The sequence below is a fragment of the Lissotriton vulgaris genome, chromosome 1_1, assembly GCF_964263255.1.
Source record: "Lissotriton vulgaris chromosome 1_1, aLisVul1.2, whole genome shotgun sequence".
Classification (NCBI taxonomy): domain Eukaryota; kingdom Metazoa; phylum Chordata; class Amphibia; order Caudata; family Salamandridae; genus Lissotriton; species Lissotriton vulgaris.
This window is the reverse complement of record NC_141685.1, coordinates 1,635,113,648-1,635,131,740: the sequence shown is the minus strand read 5'-3', so window position 1 is coordinate 1,635,131,740 and position 18,093 is coordinate 1,635,113,648. Positions and strand designations below refer to the sequence as shown.

The window sequence follows — 18,093 nt, the reverse complement described above, 5'->3', positions numbered from 1 at the left end:
GCTCTCAGCTTCTTCTTTTTAGGTCTCGACTGAGACAGCGCATGCGCTATCTCTTAGAGTCTTTTAGTAAATGGCTTTTTAAAGTGCCACTAGAGGCTTTCGCTGGCCTCCAGCTTGCATTCACGAGCTCTTGCACGTGCACAACTGCCATCTGTGTTTTTTATTGCTGTATTTAGGCTCCTCTGCTTGCTCTACCCCCTCCCTTTTCCCCCTCCCTCCTGGTCAGCTTCATTTGTGACTTCTAGCTGTGAATCATGCTCCTCTGCTCGCAATCCCCCTCCCTTTTCCCCTCCCTTCTCCCCCTCCTCTTCGGCAGTTTCATTTGTGTCTTCTATCACTGTGAATGCTCCTGCTTCCACCAGACACACACACCATCAGTTGTCAGTGCACACTTTCACCAGGCACACACACCATCAGCCGTCAGTGCCCGCTTCTACCAGGCAAACACACCAGCAGCCGTCGGCCCAAAAGGAGACAGACACGTGAGTCAATCCACGTCCCGAAGCTTTGCAGATTCAGTTCACTGTGAAAGAATACACCCCCTTACGAAGGACATTTAATATGCCCGAAATGCATCGGGACAGTTCATGTTGCATTTTGATGCTTCACCATTGATGATCTGAAAGTTTCTACATGAATGATGTGAACAATTCATCAATGTAAGAAATAACCACAATTAACTATGAAGAATAAAGAATTTCAATTGAAAAAATTATAGTTGAATTTTGATTACAATAATTTAAAGTAAATCCGATTGGAAACAGGCAGCGCACTAGAGGGACACTTCCCAGCGGGGCAGCGCAACAGTTTTACCACTAATATTATGGCAGATTCTGGTTCCCATTTCACTATACTTTCATGAATGTCTGACAAAATATCGAATACACAAATATCGATATACAAAATTATCGGAACAAAAATATTGATGGCAAAAATATCAGAATCCTATTCCTAACAAGGTAAGTACAAATATATCGAAAAAAATATATAGAATGACAAAAATATCGTTTTTTGTAAAATATCGTTTTATTTTTATAAAATAAAAATCTAATATTAACAAAATAATACTTATAAATGTAATAAACATATTTAAAAATGCACTATAATATTTAAAATTAATACATAATGCAATACAAATTAATATTAATAAATATATAATACATAATATATTTTTCATTAATAATAACTCAAAATTAATTATTTTCATAACTTATAAACAAATTAAAATATAATACATTACTAATACATTTATATACATAAAATAATCATATAAATAACAATTAATAACAACATAAAACTAATAAAAAAGCTAAATACATTTTAGATAGCGTATGAGTAAAAAATACTATTCCCACTCCAGAGAGTGCGACAGTAGGGAAAGTGTTGGATAGCGTAGGGGTAACAATTACTATTCCCACTCCAGAGAGTGCAACAGTAGGGAAAGTGTTGGATAGCGTAGGGTTAAAAATGACTATTCCAACTCCAGAGAGTGCAACAGTAGGGAAAGTGTTGGATAGCGTAGGGGTAACAATTACTATTCCAACTCCAGAGAGTGCAACAGTAGGGAAAGTGTTGGATAGCGTAGGGGTAACAATTACTATTCCAACTCCAGAGAGTGCAACAGTAGGGAAAGTGTTGGATAGCGTAGTGGTAAAAATTACTATTCCCACTCCTGAGAGTGCAACAGTAGGGAAAGTGTTGGATAGCGTAGGGGTAACAATTACTATTCCACCTCCAGAGAGTGCAACAGTAGGGAAAGTGTTGGATAGCGTAGGGTTAAAAATTACTATTCCAACTCCAGAGAGTGCAACAGTAGGGAAAGCGTTGGATAGCGTAGGGGTAACGATTACTATTCCAACTCCAGAGAGTGCAAAAGTAGGGAAAGTGTTGAATAGCGTAGGGGTAACAATTACTATTCCAACTCCAGGGAGTACAACAGTAGGGAAAGTGTTGGATAGCGTAGGGGTAACAATTACTATTCCCACTCCAGAGAGTGCAACAGTTCAGAAAGTGTTGGATAGCGTAGGGGTAACAATTACTATTCCAACTCCAGAGAGTGCAACAGTAGGGAAAGTGTTGGATAGCGTAGGGGTAACAATTACTATTCCAACTCCAGAGAGTGCAACAGTAGGGAAAGTGTTGGATAGCGTAGGGGTAACAATTACTATTCCAACTCCAGAGAGTGCAACAGTAGGGAAAGTGTTGGATAGCGTAGGGGTAAAAATTACTATTCCCACTCCAGAGAGTGCAACAGTAGGGAAAGTGTTGGATAGCGTAGGGGTAACAATTACTATTCCAACTCCAGAGAGTGCAACAGTAGGGAAAGTGTTGGATAGCGTAGGGGTAACAATTACTATTCCAACTCCAGAGAGTGCAACAGTAGGGAAAGTGTTGGATAGCGTAGGGGTAAAAATTACTATTCCCACTCCAGAGAGTGCAACAGTAGGGAAAGTGTTGGATAGCGTAGGGGTTAAAATGACATACTTATAAAAAATTTTTTTTTTAATAATACAAATATGAACTATTAAATAAATATAAACCATTTACAATACATATACATAATTATTAAAAACATGATTAGCTAAATATATGTAACCAAAAATAATCATTAAAAATACCATTTTATAATATTTAATTACCAATTAATAAATAATTAACAATTATAAAATTAACTTAACAATGATTTTTAATTCATTATTACTTAATTACATTAAAATTAGTTCCCACCATATTCCCCTATAAACACACAACCTGCAACAGAACACATTTATCAATTAATGAATTATTTAAAATAATTACCAATTAATAAAAAATAATGTATGCTTCCTACTAATTAATAATTAATTCTACATAATGAAATTACTTCCCACCTTATTCCCCTATAAACCCATAACCCGCTACAGAACATATTTATCAATTAATCAATTAATTAAAAATAATTACCAAATTAATTAAATGTAGTTACCAATTAATTTAAATTAATGTATGATTCCTACTAATTCATAATTATTTCAACATTATTAAATTACTTCTCACCCTACTCCCCTATAAACCCATAACCCGCTACAGAACATATTTATCAATTAATCAATTAATTAAAATTAATAAAAAATAATTCTCAATTAATTAATTAATAATTCCTACTAATTAATAATTAATTTAACATAATTAAATTACTTCCCACCCTATTCCCCTATAAACCCATAACCCGCTACAGAACATATTTATCAATTAATCAATTAATTAAAATTAACTAAAAATAATTCTCAATTAATTAATTAATAATTCCTACTAATTAATAATTAATTTAACTTAATTAAATAACTTCCCACCCTATTACCCTATAAACCCACAACCCACTACAGTACTAAAAGACAACATTTAATTAAATTACATTAAAAATAAATTATAAAACATAATAAATACAATATAATATACACAAAATTTATTTAAAAATCGATATTAGTAACATCGAAATTATTTACTTCGATATTACTGACATCGATATTTAAAACTTCGATATTACTAATATCGATAATAAGAGTGTCGATATTACTTACCTTCTATATTATGTCCCTTCGATATTTAAACTTCGATATAATTGTATATCGAAATTTAAAACTCAATATTTTGTCTGTGTACCTACTTTCATATGTAACTTACACCAAATATTGGTTAAAGAAAGAGTTAAAGCCCAGATGGCAATCCTAAAGCATTTTGGGAAATATGACATTATCATGATAGGATACTTTCCAGATGTACTGAAGTTAAAAGGTAGGGCAATTTATACAAAGATATATGTTGCAGAGAGAGGAAGGGACATCATGGGGTGGCAGGATCAAGGCAAATTTGGCATTTTGCTTAAACCTGGTGCTGTAAGCCAGTTGTTTTGGGTGACAGGCCAGTTTTAATTTTAGATAATTGTGAGTATAGCCCAGAAATTGGCATGTTATTAGACAAGCATGCCAAGGTTTTTCGTGATACTATAGGTCTTATCAAAGATTTTGAGCATCAAATAGGCTGTTGCTTAATAAGTGGGCAAAACGTTAGTGCAGCTCCCATCTCTGTTAGACAGGAGTTTAAGTCTTTGTTGGAAAAATTGCGTGAATAAAAAGATTATACCAGTAGAGTCTTCTGAATTGGTTTCTGCCGCTGTAATTCCCAAGAAAAAATCTGATGAGATTAGGTTATGTGCAAACCTCAGAGCCCTTAACAGAAATATTGTGGTGGATTGTCATTCCCTTCCACACAGTCACATGTTGGCGAATTTAGGTGATTGTAGATCATTTTCTACCATAGATTTACGATCTGCATATCATCAAATTCCATTTGCGGATGAGCCATAGAGTTGCTTATAAATATTTGCTGATGTCTTTTGGCTTGGCATCCACTGCATGTGTTTTTCAGTGGTTAATTGATACTCTGTTTGGCAACAAAGTTGGTATAGTAGCTTTACAAGGTACCACTTTGGTTCATGTAGATAACATTAACTTACATAAATAGAGGCTGGAAGTAGTGTGAAGAACCCGTTTGACGTTTGGCAAGACAGTAAACAAGGAGAAATGTATGTTTTTGACACAAGTGGATAATCTCAGTCATAGTATTACTTGGAAGGGCATAAAACCCAAGATGTCATTGGTGAAAACAATTACTGATGCACCTATTCCAAAGGATAAGGATAGTTTAAGATCTTTCTTAGGTCTAAGTGAGTACTATTCTATATTAATCCACGGGTATTCATTCATTTATGGTGCAACCTTTGAGAGGTCGTCTGAAAAAAAATGTAAATGTATTTTGACGAAAGAAGCTCAAGAGACTTTTGATGGTTCAAAGACTGATATCATTAATGCGCCAGCCATAAAACATTTTATACATGGTTGTAAGAGTACTATTACAAGTGATGCAAGTTCTTATGGTCTGGATGCTGTTCTTATTTATTTATTTATTTGAAGGTTTTTATATAGCGCTGGCTTGACCCGGAGGTTTCAGAGCGCTTTACATAGGAACAAGTGGCACACAGTTACATCAGTTACCATAGCATAAAATAACAAACATATACGACTTACCTGGAGCATGAGGGAGGATGGGGGGAGAGGGTTCGATACAGGGTGTAGGAGAAAAGAAAAAAAAACAAGTTCAGAAAGGGTTGGAAAGGGGAGTCCGCCACCGGATCAGGAGGTGGGGGAGAGAAGGATACACAGCGGAGAGACGAGGAAAAACGGTGTTCAGTGTCCGGCTGGGTTGGTGACGGCTAAGGGGGTGAAACCAAAGTCAATCTCCTCTATAGCTGCCTAAAACAGCTACACCAGGCATCGGCCATGTTGCTCGGGCACCACGGTCAGTATAGACATATAAGGTTTCCGCCAGAGGGCATTGTCATAGTTCCATCAGCCGCGCCCGTCCCGGTTTTCAAGGGAAAACGCCGCCCGCCTCTACCGCTAATGACACTGGAGTCGAGTTCCTTGGATGTAGGATGTTGAGGTCATAAAAGTTCTCTTGATTCGAGTGAAGGAGACGACACCTGGGACACTGAGGATCGTCTGGCTTGATTCACAGCTGCTGTTAGTCGCCATCTTAAGAACAGGCAGGTTGTCAGGCAGGCTGTGAGGCGATCATTCAAGCTGCAAGGGGCTATTGTCCAAGAACAATGCTCTAGAGCCCTCTAGAAATTAAAAGGGAATCTAATGATAATTTTTCTCTGATGAGCATAAGTGGGCACTCTCATTGGACCATTAAATGCATGTGAACAAATCCGACTGATATATGCAGGCCGTTTCTTTCGCCGACTGTGGTTGCAGCGTGAGAGTTGGCTATAACACGTTTGGCAGGGTGATCTGTTGTATTAACTGGTCCATAACGTCTATTGGGTATGTTGGTCAGCTGGGCATGTGGTTGTACGGTCGCTTCAGCGAAGCTCCAGAGTTACTTATCAGTCATCATTTTGCTTGAGCGCCTCAGTATGTCACATTGGAATGTCGGCTTTCTTAATTAGTTCTGGTTGATGGAAAGGAAAATACTACAGCATTTGCATCTAGAATATTGACTGAAGTAGAATGTAACTATAATACAATCAAATGGGAAGCCCTGGCTTGTTCATGGGTGCCTGAGAAATTTAAAATGTACAATTACGGGAACAGAGTTTGATTTATTTACTGATCATAAGCCTTTGATTTATATGTTAAGTAACAGTTGTTCCAACAAAGCATCAACTAGCAGTATAACATTTTGATCATGTCTGCAAGGGTTTCATTTTGATATTACTTATGTGGCTATTACATATATGGAGGTGGAGGTAAGCTTGTACACGTAGATTTGATTTCTAGGTTACCTATTGAAGATGATCTGGAATAAAGTCTGAGCCACGAGGATGATAATGACGGTACAATGACCCTTGTTGATAACATTTACGAATTTCATATTGATGAAAGCTAGTGAGTGTTGCAAGCATGATGTGACTTTATGCAAGGTTAAGGATTTTATTTGAACGGTCGGCCAAAGTGACATGTAGTTCTCAGCAGATTTGAGTATTTATTCACTGGTGTCTTCGGAAATATTGTTAGTGAACTACATTGTTTTTTAGACAGGATTGTTCTGTACCACCAGCTGAGTTGCATCATATGATTATCTCTTTGGCACATAAGGGACAACTGGGAATTTCAGCGACAGTACGCAGAATAAAACAGCAATACTGTTGGCCTGGTATTGATTCTCAAGTGAAAGTATTTGTTGAGAAGCATAAGGCATGTTTGTATTTTGATAAACTGTCAATAAAGTTTCCCCTTTGGGTGAACTTATAGGCTAACCACAGTTTAAACTAAGCATACATACAGTTAATTCAGTTCCACAGACTAGGAGCAGCAAATGATAAACATGATACAGTCATAACAAAAAAGTACATTTTATTTTGGTATATTAAAAACAATGTTAAAAACAATACATAGTGATACAACATAAATTAGTTACAGAGAAAATGGGACAGTACATAAGGAAAATGATTCCAATTAAAAAGAGGAAAATACACTAGTTCAAACACATTGTTGAATCCTACTCCAAATTGTACATTTAATTTCTCAATTCAAGGAGTTTCTTTGTTCAATGACTTAGTGTCGTTTGATAAACATTGGAAGGTTAGTGCTCCATCTTTGACTCCAATTATTTTGGCCTGAATGGCATTGGAAGAAAATAGGTTTAGATTCTGCTGGTTCTTATCATTTGTTGAAGAGTGACTTGAAGTATCTGACTCTGGAAATTAATTATTTTTTTTAATGGTTGTATTGTGCGTTTTTGAGTGCAGCGGATACATACAATGTCAAAGGTTTTCTGGGAAGATCATTTGCATTGAAGGTGCACCTAAATCAATAGTAACAGGTAATGGAACTCATTTTATCTCATCTGAGATGTTGCAGTCTTCCAACACACATGCTATACAGCATGTTAAGAGGCCTTTATATTGTCCTGCTTCAAATGGGTTGGTGAGAGGGCTAATCGTTTTTAAAAGGATGGTATTCCGACTGCCATTTATAACAATTGGGAAGTATTTGAACGAAAAGGTATGGAGCCACCATACCACGCCACACACTAATGCAGATGTTACACCTTTTATGCTTTGGAGGGAAAGAATACATGGTTCTGGTTTTAATTCATCTTGGTTAGATGAACGCACTGGTCGTTTGAATGTATCTTTAGGCTTAAACAAGGTTTTTAGAAAAGGGGAGGAGAAACAAAAAGCTTATAGAGACTATTTTGATCGCACTAGAAGTGTCAAAGACATTGATATTTTATTAAAGCCAGTGATTTGGTTTTAATAAAGAAATAACGTTCAAAGTGGTTATGGAAGAATCAAAATTTACCAAGCCTATTAAAGCTGTGAAGTTATCGAAAACCAAGTTTTGTTGCAGCCAGGACAAAGGGTGGTGGAATAGGAGCTCTTTTGGGAAGCTTGACGAGGAGCAAGTTCATACTATGACAAATAGGGACGTTCAATTGGCTGTGATGAATGGGTCAGATTGGCTTGATGTGCATTGTCTTTTTTAAAAACATTTTTTAATTTTTGCGTTTTCATTCACATCCATATGAACAATAAACATTTCCATCTGAAGTTAGATTGTACATATCACACATTACGACACACACGACAAATGTATCACAGTTTAGAAACTAACAATACAACAGTTGACGTTACTCTCATATCTTTCCTCCCATTGCCTAACATCCTTTAGCCATATCTGTTTCCATCCTATGCGACCCCTCCAATGTTCACGGGCTTGATTCAGGGGTTGAGTCAGTTTGTGGAGGCTCACATATATTCCCCCGGAATTCATTCCACTTTCCCCATATTCTAGACCATTTTTTGGGACACCCTCTATGGGTGTAAACCGCCCTTTCAGCCACCATTGCGACATGCATGTCTCTTTCCCATTGTTGGTGCGTAGGTAACACCCCAGAGCCCCAGTTCCTGGCTATATTTCGTTTTGCGATCGTTGTCCCCAGTGTGGCCCAGTTCTGCAGTGCCAAATTTAAATCTGTAGGTTGCCAAGCATTCAGGAGGCAGCATCTGGGATCTAGCAGGACTTCTGCGCCCCCTACCTCCGAGACACGTTCATCACCTGTTTCCAGTAGGATTGTATACGTGGACAGTCCTATATTATATGATAAAGTGTTCCAGTATGCCTACACCCTCTGAGGCAAAGTGGGTCGGGTGTGTGCCCAAGTTTGTGTAATGTGGTGCCTGGATAATATACACGGTGGAGCACTTTGAGTTGTATGAGTTTTAGCCTAGATGGAATTGCTGCCTCCCGGGCAGACGCTAGCACGTCCATCTAGTCTGACTCCTCCATGTCTCCAAATTCTGCCTGCCACCTCTCCCTCAGCGTTGTTGTGGGGTCTGGTTGATTATTTACCAGTTTACAATACATCTGGGAGATAGCCTTTTTGTCCATATGGTCCGTGAGGAGTCTGTCTTCCAAGGGCGAGGTCTCTGGTAGTTGGGTATCTGGGGGGATAGCGCTCCTGAGCGCGTGTTTAATTTGGATATATCGATAAAGTTCTGTCCCCGCCATCCCGTATTTTTCCGCAGTGTTGCAAAGGGAAGGAACTCCCCTTTTACCCATAGATCTCCTATTTTGGTAATACCAATGAAGTCCCATTGTCTGAATCCTTTAGTGTTAGTCAAGGTGCCCAAACGTCGGGTCTCCCAGAGGGGGGTGGCTTGTGTCAGTACCCCTTCCCAGCCCAATGCCCTTTGTGCAGTGTGCCATATTTTAATCGTGTGCGGAGTCGGTCCTGTAAGCGTGTTTCGTCTCTTATTGGTGTAGAGGGCTTTCATCAGATGAGCTGCGGGTAGTAGGCACCTATCTAGTCTGAATGCCGGTTCATCCTGCGGGACGTGCAGCCACTGGTTTATCACCACTAGTTGTGAGGCCCAATAGTATAATTTACCATTTGGTAATGCGATTCCCCCATCGTACCAGCTACGTACTAATTTGTGTTGTGCTATGCGGTCCGGTTTTCCGTCCCACAGCAGTGTGGAGACTTCTGCTTCGATTGCTTTAAAGTAAGAGGGGGGACTGGAAATGAGGTATTCTGAAGGGCGTAGAGGAACCTAGGCAGAGCCAACATTTTGAAGAGTGCCGCCCTCCCCAGTAATGTCAACGGAAGGGATCTCCAGTGTTTAACATCCGCCCGGAATTTTGCCAGTGGCCTCATTAGGTTTTCCTCTATAAAAATGTTTTCTCGCGGTGTAGCATATAATCCTAAATATTTTAATCCTCTGGTCGTGATTTGTAACTCACAGCCTCGTGGGAGCCTGGGAGTGGGACCATGAACCACATATAGTAGTGATTTTGTCCAATTGATAGTGTATTCTGACACTTTCCCGTATACTGTACAAATATCCAGCAAGAATATCAGGGATCTTGCCAGGGACGTTAACTACATTAACACGTCATCCGCGTAAAGCGAAATCCGGTCTTCCCAATCCGCCTCCCATGTCATCCCACGGATCGACATATCCTGTTTTATCCATGCCGAAAGTGGTTCCAGTATTAGTGCAAAGAGGAGTGGAGACAGCGGGCAGCCCTGTCTCGTGCCCCTCCCCAATGCAAACTCTCGCGATATACGCCCATTTGCTACCACTTGTGCTAGGGGTGCTGTGTATAGTAGTTTAATCCACTCACTGAACTTTGGGCCAAACCCCATCTTTTGGAGTACTGCGAACAGAAACGGCCATTCCACGAGGTCAAATGCCATTGTGGCGTCTAATGAGAGGATGGCTGTGTCTTCTTGGATCGTTGGTGTCCGTGCCAATACTCCATGGTGGTGCCTTAAATTAAGGGAGGTATTGCGTCCCGGCATAAACCAGGACTGATCTGGGTGAATCAGCATCTTAAGGTGTGGCTGTAATCGGAGTGCCAACGCTTTGGCCAGTATCTTGACTTCTGCGTTTATTAGGGATATCGGGTGGTAGGAAGAGCTAGGCATTGCGGGTTTACCTGGCTTGTGTATTGCTACAATCGTGGCTAGTCTTTGGTCTCTGGGTAACGTTCCCTGCTGTAGGCTTTCATTGTACATATTGAGTAGATGGGGCGTAATCGTTCCTGCCACTTTTTTGTATAGTTCTACCGGCAAACCATTAGGCCCCATTACTTTCCCCATGTGAAACGCTGCCAGCGCTACCCCTAATTCCTCGGCCGTAAAGTCTACTTTTAGATCTTGGTTTCCCTCCTGTGATAGTGTAGGCATTTCTATATCTCGGAGGAACTGTACATTTTCCTCCACTGTAGCTGTGGTGGGAAGTGTATAAATCTTTTCATAATATGTTGCCAGCCCCTCCACTATGAGTTGGGGATCTGTTGTTGTAGTGCCGTCTTCTAACGTCATTTGGGCAATCCATCTGTTCACCTTTTCCCTCCTTTCCAACCATAGAAGCATTCTCCCAGTCTTATCTCTCAATTCATACAGCCTATGTAGGGTATCGGAGTGTCTAGTTTTCGCAATTTCCCACGCATAAGCCCTAAATTCCTGGGTTGCTAACATCAGGGTTTGCACTGTGGGATCATTAGGATTTGCGGCCTGTGCAACCTCAGCCCTCTGCACTTCTTCTTCTAGGGTGTCTAGGTTCTTCCTGTGTTCTTGTTTGTGTCTGGTAATGACAGAGATGGCTTGACCCCTAATTACTGACTTGTACGCCTCCCATAAAATGCCCGGCGATTCTACTGACTGTGTGTTCTCTGTAAAGTACTGTCCAGTGGATTTCACGAGGGACTTGGCAATCTTAGGGACCTTCAGGTAGCCCGGGTTTAGCGGGACAATTTTTCCTGCAGGGGATCTGTGCGGTGTATGTGAATTTAATTGGTGAGTGGTCCGAGATGCCTCTTGGTAAGTGTACCACGTCGCTTACCCTTTCTGGGGTTATCGCTAGAGTCAGTATATAATCTATTCGGGAAAGACTTTTGTGCACCCCGGAGTGAAAGGTGTACTAGTGTTCGGTAGAGTGTCTAACCTTCCATATGTCAGTCAATCCCATTGCGTCTATGAATTGCCTCAGGGCCTGATTGGATCTATTTGTATCTCTGGGCGGTCTTCGGTCCATAGTGGCGTCTTTTATATTGCATTAAAATCCCCGCCTATGATCAGTTCCCCCTCAGGAAGATCCAGTAAGAACCTCCCAAGATCCTGAAAGGCTGACTGATGAAGCGCCGGGGGACATATACCGAAACCATGTTATACATCCTTCCCTCCGATTAACATGACAATGCAGCGAAGCGTCCCTGGTCATCAGTCCAAGTCCCCTTTATCACCAAGAGTGAGCTTTTATGCACCAGGATACCCACCCCCGGGACACAGAAGTGAACTCTGCATGGGCTACCATTGCGAATCCCCAGCGGTCCAGCGCTTTACATGCTGTGCCCACTAGGTGTGTCTCCTGGAGTAGCGCTACCTTGGGGCCCTTCCGTTTTAGATATTGAAGAACCAACCCCCTTTTGATCTTGTGCCCCAGTCCATTCACGTTCCACGATATAACCGATAGGGGAGGCCCTAGTGATCGTGGCGTCTGAGAGCTAGAGTCTGGATCTTCACGTCGTATCATAGTATATGTGATATGCGGTCACAGTGCTGTTATTAGTGTCAGAGTAAAGGTGTAAGCTGTGTGCATGAGTACATTGTGCATTTGTTATCAACTTTCCCTGGAGAAATGCTTTAACAGGAAAAACATAACATAACCAGTCAAGTCCCCTGAATCCCTTAACCCGTACCCCCCACCCTGCTTCCCTGCCCGGCGGATCTAAAACTGCCCACCCCAAACTGAGCAGAGCGCTTAAATTCCCCAAAAAAACACATCACTCGCGGGGTGAGTCTTCCGTGATCAGAGCACAGCCCTCCCATCATAAACTGTCTGTTCAGTGTTGCCCTCAATCTGTTAGATCCTACCTGTGTGGGCCCCGACCCCCCGATCAAGGTTCACGAAATCGAATGTCCATGACCCAGTCTATTCGTGGTCAATGTCTCATCTTGTGCAGCAGTGTTCAACAGAGGGTCCTCCACCGTGATTCAGGTGCCATACGTTAGTCCATTATCTGTTGTTGCCTTGTTGTCTTTGCCCTGTAGGTGTCCATGGTCCCAACATCACAGTAATGTACCTCCTCTTCAAGTTCTGTCCTCATTCTTCTCAGCATTTAGTTTGCGTGTTCTCCCTGTTCTTGGGCCCTCTGGCCGGCCACTAACCCTCTAGCCAGCATCGTGCCTCTCCCGGCTTTTCGTAGAACAATGTTTTTTCTTCTGATTCAACTCGGAGCTTCGCCGGGAAAAGTGTAGAGTACTTCAATTCTCTGACATGCAGTTCTTTCTTGACCTCCGTGAAACTGCGTCTTTGTTGTGTGACGGCTGCTGTATAGTCAGGATAGAAAGTGACTTTAGAGTTGGCAATTTTTTTGGCGGTGCGTGGCGTGTGGCCTGCAGGATGGGGTTGCGGTCTCGAAAGTTGAAAATTCGCACCAAGATTGGCCGTCGCGGTGCTCCTGGACGTGGTTTGCCTCCTGGTACACGGTGCGCTCTTTCTACTGAGAAATAATTGGATAGCCCCTGTGGCTGTAGTTGGTTCTGGATCAGATCCTCTACAAAAAGATCTTGGGCTGGTCCACCTGCCTTTTCCGGCACACCTACGAGGCGCACGTTATTTTGCAGGGGGCGGCCTTCTTGGTCATCAAGTTTGGCCTTCATCATTTTGTTGTCTTCTTCTAGCCTCTGTACTTGTTGCTGCAGTGTTACAGTGTCTGCCCAGAGCCTCACCGTCGTCTTCTCAACCTCCACCAGTCGGTCCAACATTTTGGCGAAGTCCGCCCGTATTAGGGAGATATCCGTGGATATCATGCCCATCGAGGACTGCATTGTTCGTAGGGCCGCCATCACATCTTGGAGGGTCACCTCCTCTGTGACCTCTGCTGCGTCGGGAGGTCGGCCGTTGGCCAGCGCTCCGGAGGAGTCCTTTGTATAGGCATAATTGTCTAGCCTGGGGGTCTGTTGTACTTTGGGCCCTCTCTCACTCATCGCCGCGGCCAGTTTGTGCCCAGTGTAGGTCTACGGCGCGGTGTCTTCTGGCGTGCCCTGCTCGAGGGTTGCTATGTCTGCTGTCTTTAATCACGCTCCGCCGCGCCGTCACTGACACTGTATTCTGGTGGTGGGGCCAGTGGGCCCTACAGTCTATTCCTTCAGGCTCCCGCTGTCGGACTGGGGTTAATTTGCACCCTCGAAAAAACGTTGGCTATCTCTCCTCTTCCTGCGCCCGAGTGGTGAGTGTCTTTGCCAGCGCTGGCGGTCACCGCCCCGTGCCTTATTCTCAGCTGCCTGATGGTTCCTGGGTTAGTCCTACTGTTGCAATGAGCCTCCGTTGTGCGAGGCCCCGAGGATCGCTGGCAGCCTTCCCCGCTTGTATGTTACCCCGTTGCCTGTTTCCCCCCACCGCGGGTGTAGTGGCTGATTGCGTCTTGGTGCTGCGCGGCAGAGTCAGCGCGCCACGGACCTCAGCGCTCTGCTCCGCCTCGGCCGACGCCGCCTGCCTCCGTCCCACGCCGGTCTTCCCGCGTCCCGGGTTAGTCTCTACTCGAGGTCCCGTCAGTAGCCTGGTTCTATGCCGCGATATTCTCGGAGCCAGATCTCTGCGGTCTTTTGACTCCGGGGGTCCGGATCAGCCCATCCAGCGTCGGAAGTTTTTCTGCCCTGTAATCTTTAGTGCCACACTAATTTTATGGAGGATTAATGGTGCGTGTCTTCGCATGGGCTGTCGGTCACAGCCCTGTGTAATACGTGCCTGTGTCTTATTTTCTGCTGCCTGATGGATCCTGGGCTATTCCTGTTGTTGCAATGAGCCCCAGTTGTGCGGGGCCCCGACGATCGCTGGGGGTTCTTCCCTGCTTGTATTTTACCCCAGTTGCCTGTTTCCTCCCGCGGCAGGTGCAGTGGCTGACCGTGTCTTGGTGTTTCGCGGCAGAGTCAGTGCACCATCAACCTCAGTGCTCAGCTCCGCCTCGGCCGGCGCTGCTTACCACCGCCCCACGCTAGTCTTCCTGCGTCCGGGGTTAGTCTCTATTCTGGGTCCCGGCAGCAACGTGGTCCTAGGCTGCGATTTTCTCGGCGGCAGATCTCAGCGATCCTTTTGATTCCGGGGGTCCAGATCAGCCTAACCAGCGTGGGAACTTTCACTGCACTGGAATCTTTAGTGCAACACTGATTTTACGCAGGATCAATGAGCGGATTTATGTGGGAAGGCCCCATCTGCCACGGAGCTCGGTTAAACTGCGGCCATCTTGTCCAGTCGCTAGCCATGCCCCGTCGCCATTGTCTTTTAATAAAACGGAGTGTAGTGGTGTGAATGCTCCATCTGAAGGGGTGGTTTCTTTTAACAGGGGTTCTTGTGGTTTTGTGACAGAAACTGAGGGTGAAGTCTGCTTGCAAAATGAGTATCAGGATATTGGGAGTGCAAATTTGAGATCACAGAATGAATGGGTGAGACTTGCTCCTGTGAAGTTTAAAGATTATGTTAAATTTTAATTTTATATTTTGATTATTTTGGTTTTGTATTTTATGTTAAAAAATATTTCATGTGTCATGTTATAATTTTTATGTATTTCAAAGTTTATAGTAGTTTTATTTCTTCATTGTAATAAGGGAGGTGTTGGTTGTTTATGTATTCAGAATTTTAAGAATGTACTCTGGTGTGTTTTCTGGAATTTTTTCCAGGCATTTACAGCAGAGATGTCTTTTGGAGAGGTCGTGGGCTTATCCTGGGAATAAACTTCCATATCAGATCTTCTACACTCCATCTTCTGAGTTTTATTTCACGTTGGGTCTACACTCAACAGGGATCCTGGTGTAGCTCAAGACAGAAGCACTACATAAAACAGTTGTCTTTTACATAATAATCACTGCCAATAGTTAGAGTTACAGTTCCATATGGTGGTGCTGCAAATAACAGATTTAAATGTTATCTGGCTTGATGCTACTTGCATTGTTGTCAACCTCGGAAGTGTGACAGGATACTGAGTTTCGCACATGTGTTTTACAGGTTGCACAAACATTGCTGTGGCATGTCATACATTTTCATAAGGGATGTTTTTCAGTGCTTGGTAAATATGACATACAGGTGCCAGATCAACACATAAATGCATTTAACCTCCAGCCTCCTCCTCCTCCCCCTCTGTGCTGCTGCTTGTATCACCCATAAAGCCATTCACACTTCCACCCCTCGCTACATAGCAAACAAACTTAAGATATCAGGAGGCTCTAGACCTTCACGAAACGCTGAAAATCTGCTGCTCGAACCTAAATCTTTCAAAAGGTAAAGGTTTATGGTGCAATCTTTCTCAGGTAATCTGACTACAATTTGGTACTCGCTACCTCCAAACCTTCGCAACATCACCTCTTTCCGGATCTTCAAAACGGACCTCACAACTCTTCTCCTTGAAAGACATTTTTCTCGATAGTCACTCCTCGCCAAGGTCCCAAGCCGGCATATTCCCGCACATTTAATGGCGTGGTCCTGACTGTTACAAGACACTCTCTAAATGACCTTTTTGCTTTTACTCTGTAAATATGTAATATGTATTTGTGTAACATTAATCGCTTTAACTTTTCTTAATATGTCATCTGCAATGACTATGTAATTTGTAAATACGTAACTCTCACCACAAGTAACCTTAGTAGCTATAATTATTGTCACTTACTGCCTTGTTACTCTGAATTTCTCATGGAACATTCTTCGCTCTATTGTAAAGCGCTCTGACACCTCTGGGTAAAGTATGCACTATATAAAAATGCAAAAATAAATACATCCACCTTGACTTGGTGTACTTATGGGGGAGGAGGGCCTACGAGTGGACTACCCCTGCTACATTTGATAGGACAGACTTCTGTATTTTCAGCTGATGGTTATTTCCGTCCTTCCATCACGTTGATCTTCCTCAGCACCCATTTACCGGCCCATGTAACTGATTCAGCCCCAGCTCTTCGTACCTTCTCAAGATTGCCCGAGCCCTACTGAACTTTCAGGGACAGATTCACAAGCCCCTTGCGCCTCTTTTATGCCGCCGTTGCATCACTTTTGGGACGCAGCGGTGGCGCAAAAGATGCGCCATGGTGCGGGGTATTTACAATGTGACGCATCTGGGAGATGCGTCACGTTGTAAAGCCCTGCGCCAGAAGGAAGCGTTCCTGCGCAGGTGGGGGGGGGGGGGGGGGGGCGGGGGGGCGTTCCAGCGCAGGAATGCCTCATAAAAGTGGCTGAGTGAAATCTACAAGATTTCACTCAGTCACTTTGGGGCCCATGCTGTGTCAAAACTCTGCGCCTACTTGAAGCAGGCGTAAGGATCGACGCAGCATTAACAAGATTGTCACTCAAATGGCAACACCAGGCTGCGTTTTAAGGTGGTGATTCCTGTAACTTTGAAATGATTCTGTGTATTGAACATCAGTTTGCTCTAATGTGTGATATGATGGGGGCCTCCGAAGATGTGTTGCTGCTTCTTCCGCTGTATAGCAGCTAGCGGCCTTGCCACATGCACACACACATACTCTCTCTCGGTCTCTTTTTCTCTTGTTTTTTCTCTCTCTCTCTCGCGAAGTATTGGGAACCAATTGTCTTCTTTTTCATTGCAGGGATACTGGCATACGGCCGAGATCTCCCCCAGCGGATTCCTCCATCGACCCTGGCACTGCGAGAACCGGGCAGGTAATTAATCCCAAAACCGACCATAAACAGAGGCTCTGGTGGGTGAGGAGTACCGGAGTTTATCTACACTATTGTGAATTGAGGGCCCTTAAATCTGAGGAATGCTCCACCACCATAGCTCCACAAATGATCCTCAGTCATGCATTAGGGCACAGTAGGAGAGGGAATTGTTTCACCTTCACTGCGCTGCCAATGTACATCTACCACTCGCTGCCTTGATCCCTTCTATTGGGTTGCACATGGCTACTTCCCTCTGACGCCCTGCAAGAGCACCTCTACCCTGCTGCACAGGAATCTCCTCTCAAGGAGGAGCTCCTCGAGGAAACTGGATGCCTCCAGAGCACTTCAATCCTACTGGAGAGGGGGGGGGGGGGCTCTCTGATCTTTGTCCGCGCAGTTGCTTGACCCTCTTTGGTCTTTCCTTTCTTTTTGGTGGACCGCCTCCACACTGAGAGCACTGAGGGTCTCCACTCACCCAAGAGAGAGTGAATAATCATGCATGTCTGTGGCAGCAGCCAAAGGTCGCAGCTGCTACCTCTAGCTTGCCCTTTGTTACCCGTGGCACTGCTCTTTCTACCCTTTGTCTTCAACGTCATGAGGGCTTTGGTAGGAAAAGGAAGGAAACACAGCCAAGAACCCTCTTTATTTTCTGCTGTTTACACTCCTGGCTCTTCCCTAGCCAGTGAAGAGGTTATCTGGGGTCAGAGTAGGCTTGATGTCCCTTCTACTACCCTTGTTATTTTGGTGAAGCAACATCATGTTATGAAACACATCTTTCCTCAAGTGATATTTAGACATATGGGACTTTTCATATGTTTATGCACGGAAATGATTGATTGGTTCATAGTAGAATGAGAAATCTGGCACTATGA

The 18,093-nt window shown here is 43.3% G+C and overlaps 1 protein-coding gene across 1 annotated transcript in view; it reads left to right on the top strand.

Annotated features, from left to right (window-relative positions):
• Positions 1-18,093, top strand: part of KCP (kielin cysteine rich BMP regulator) — a 694,272-nt gene that overhangs the window by 163,062 nt on the left and 513,117 nt on the right. The window contains exon 3 of the mRNA XM_086918865.1: positions 17,149-17,221. Coding sequence (XP_086774991.1) covers positions 17,149-17,221 — 73 coding nt within the window. The remainder of the gene's footprint in view (positions 1-17,148; positions 17,222-18,093) is intronic.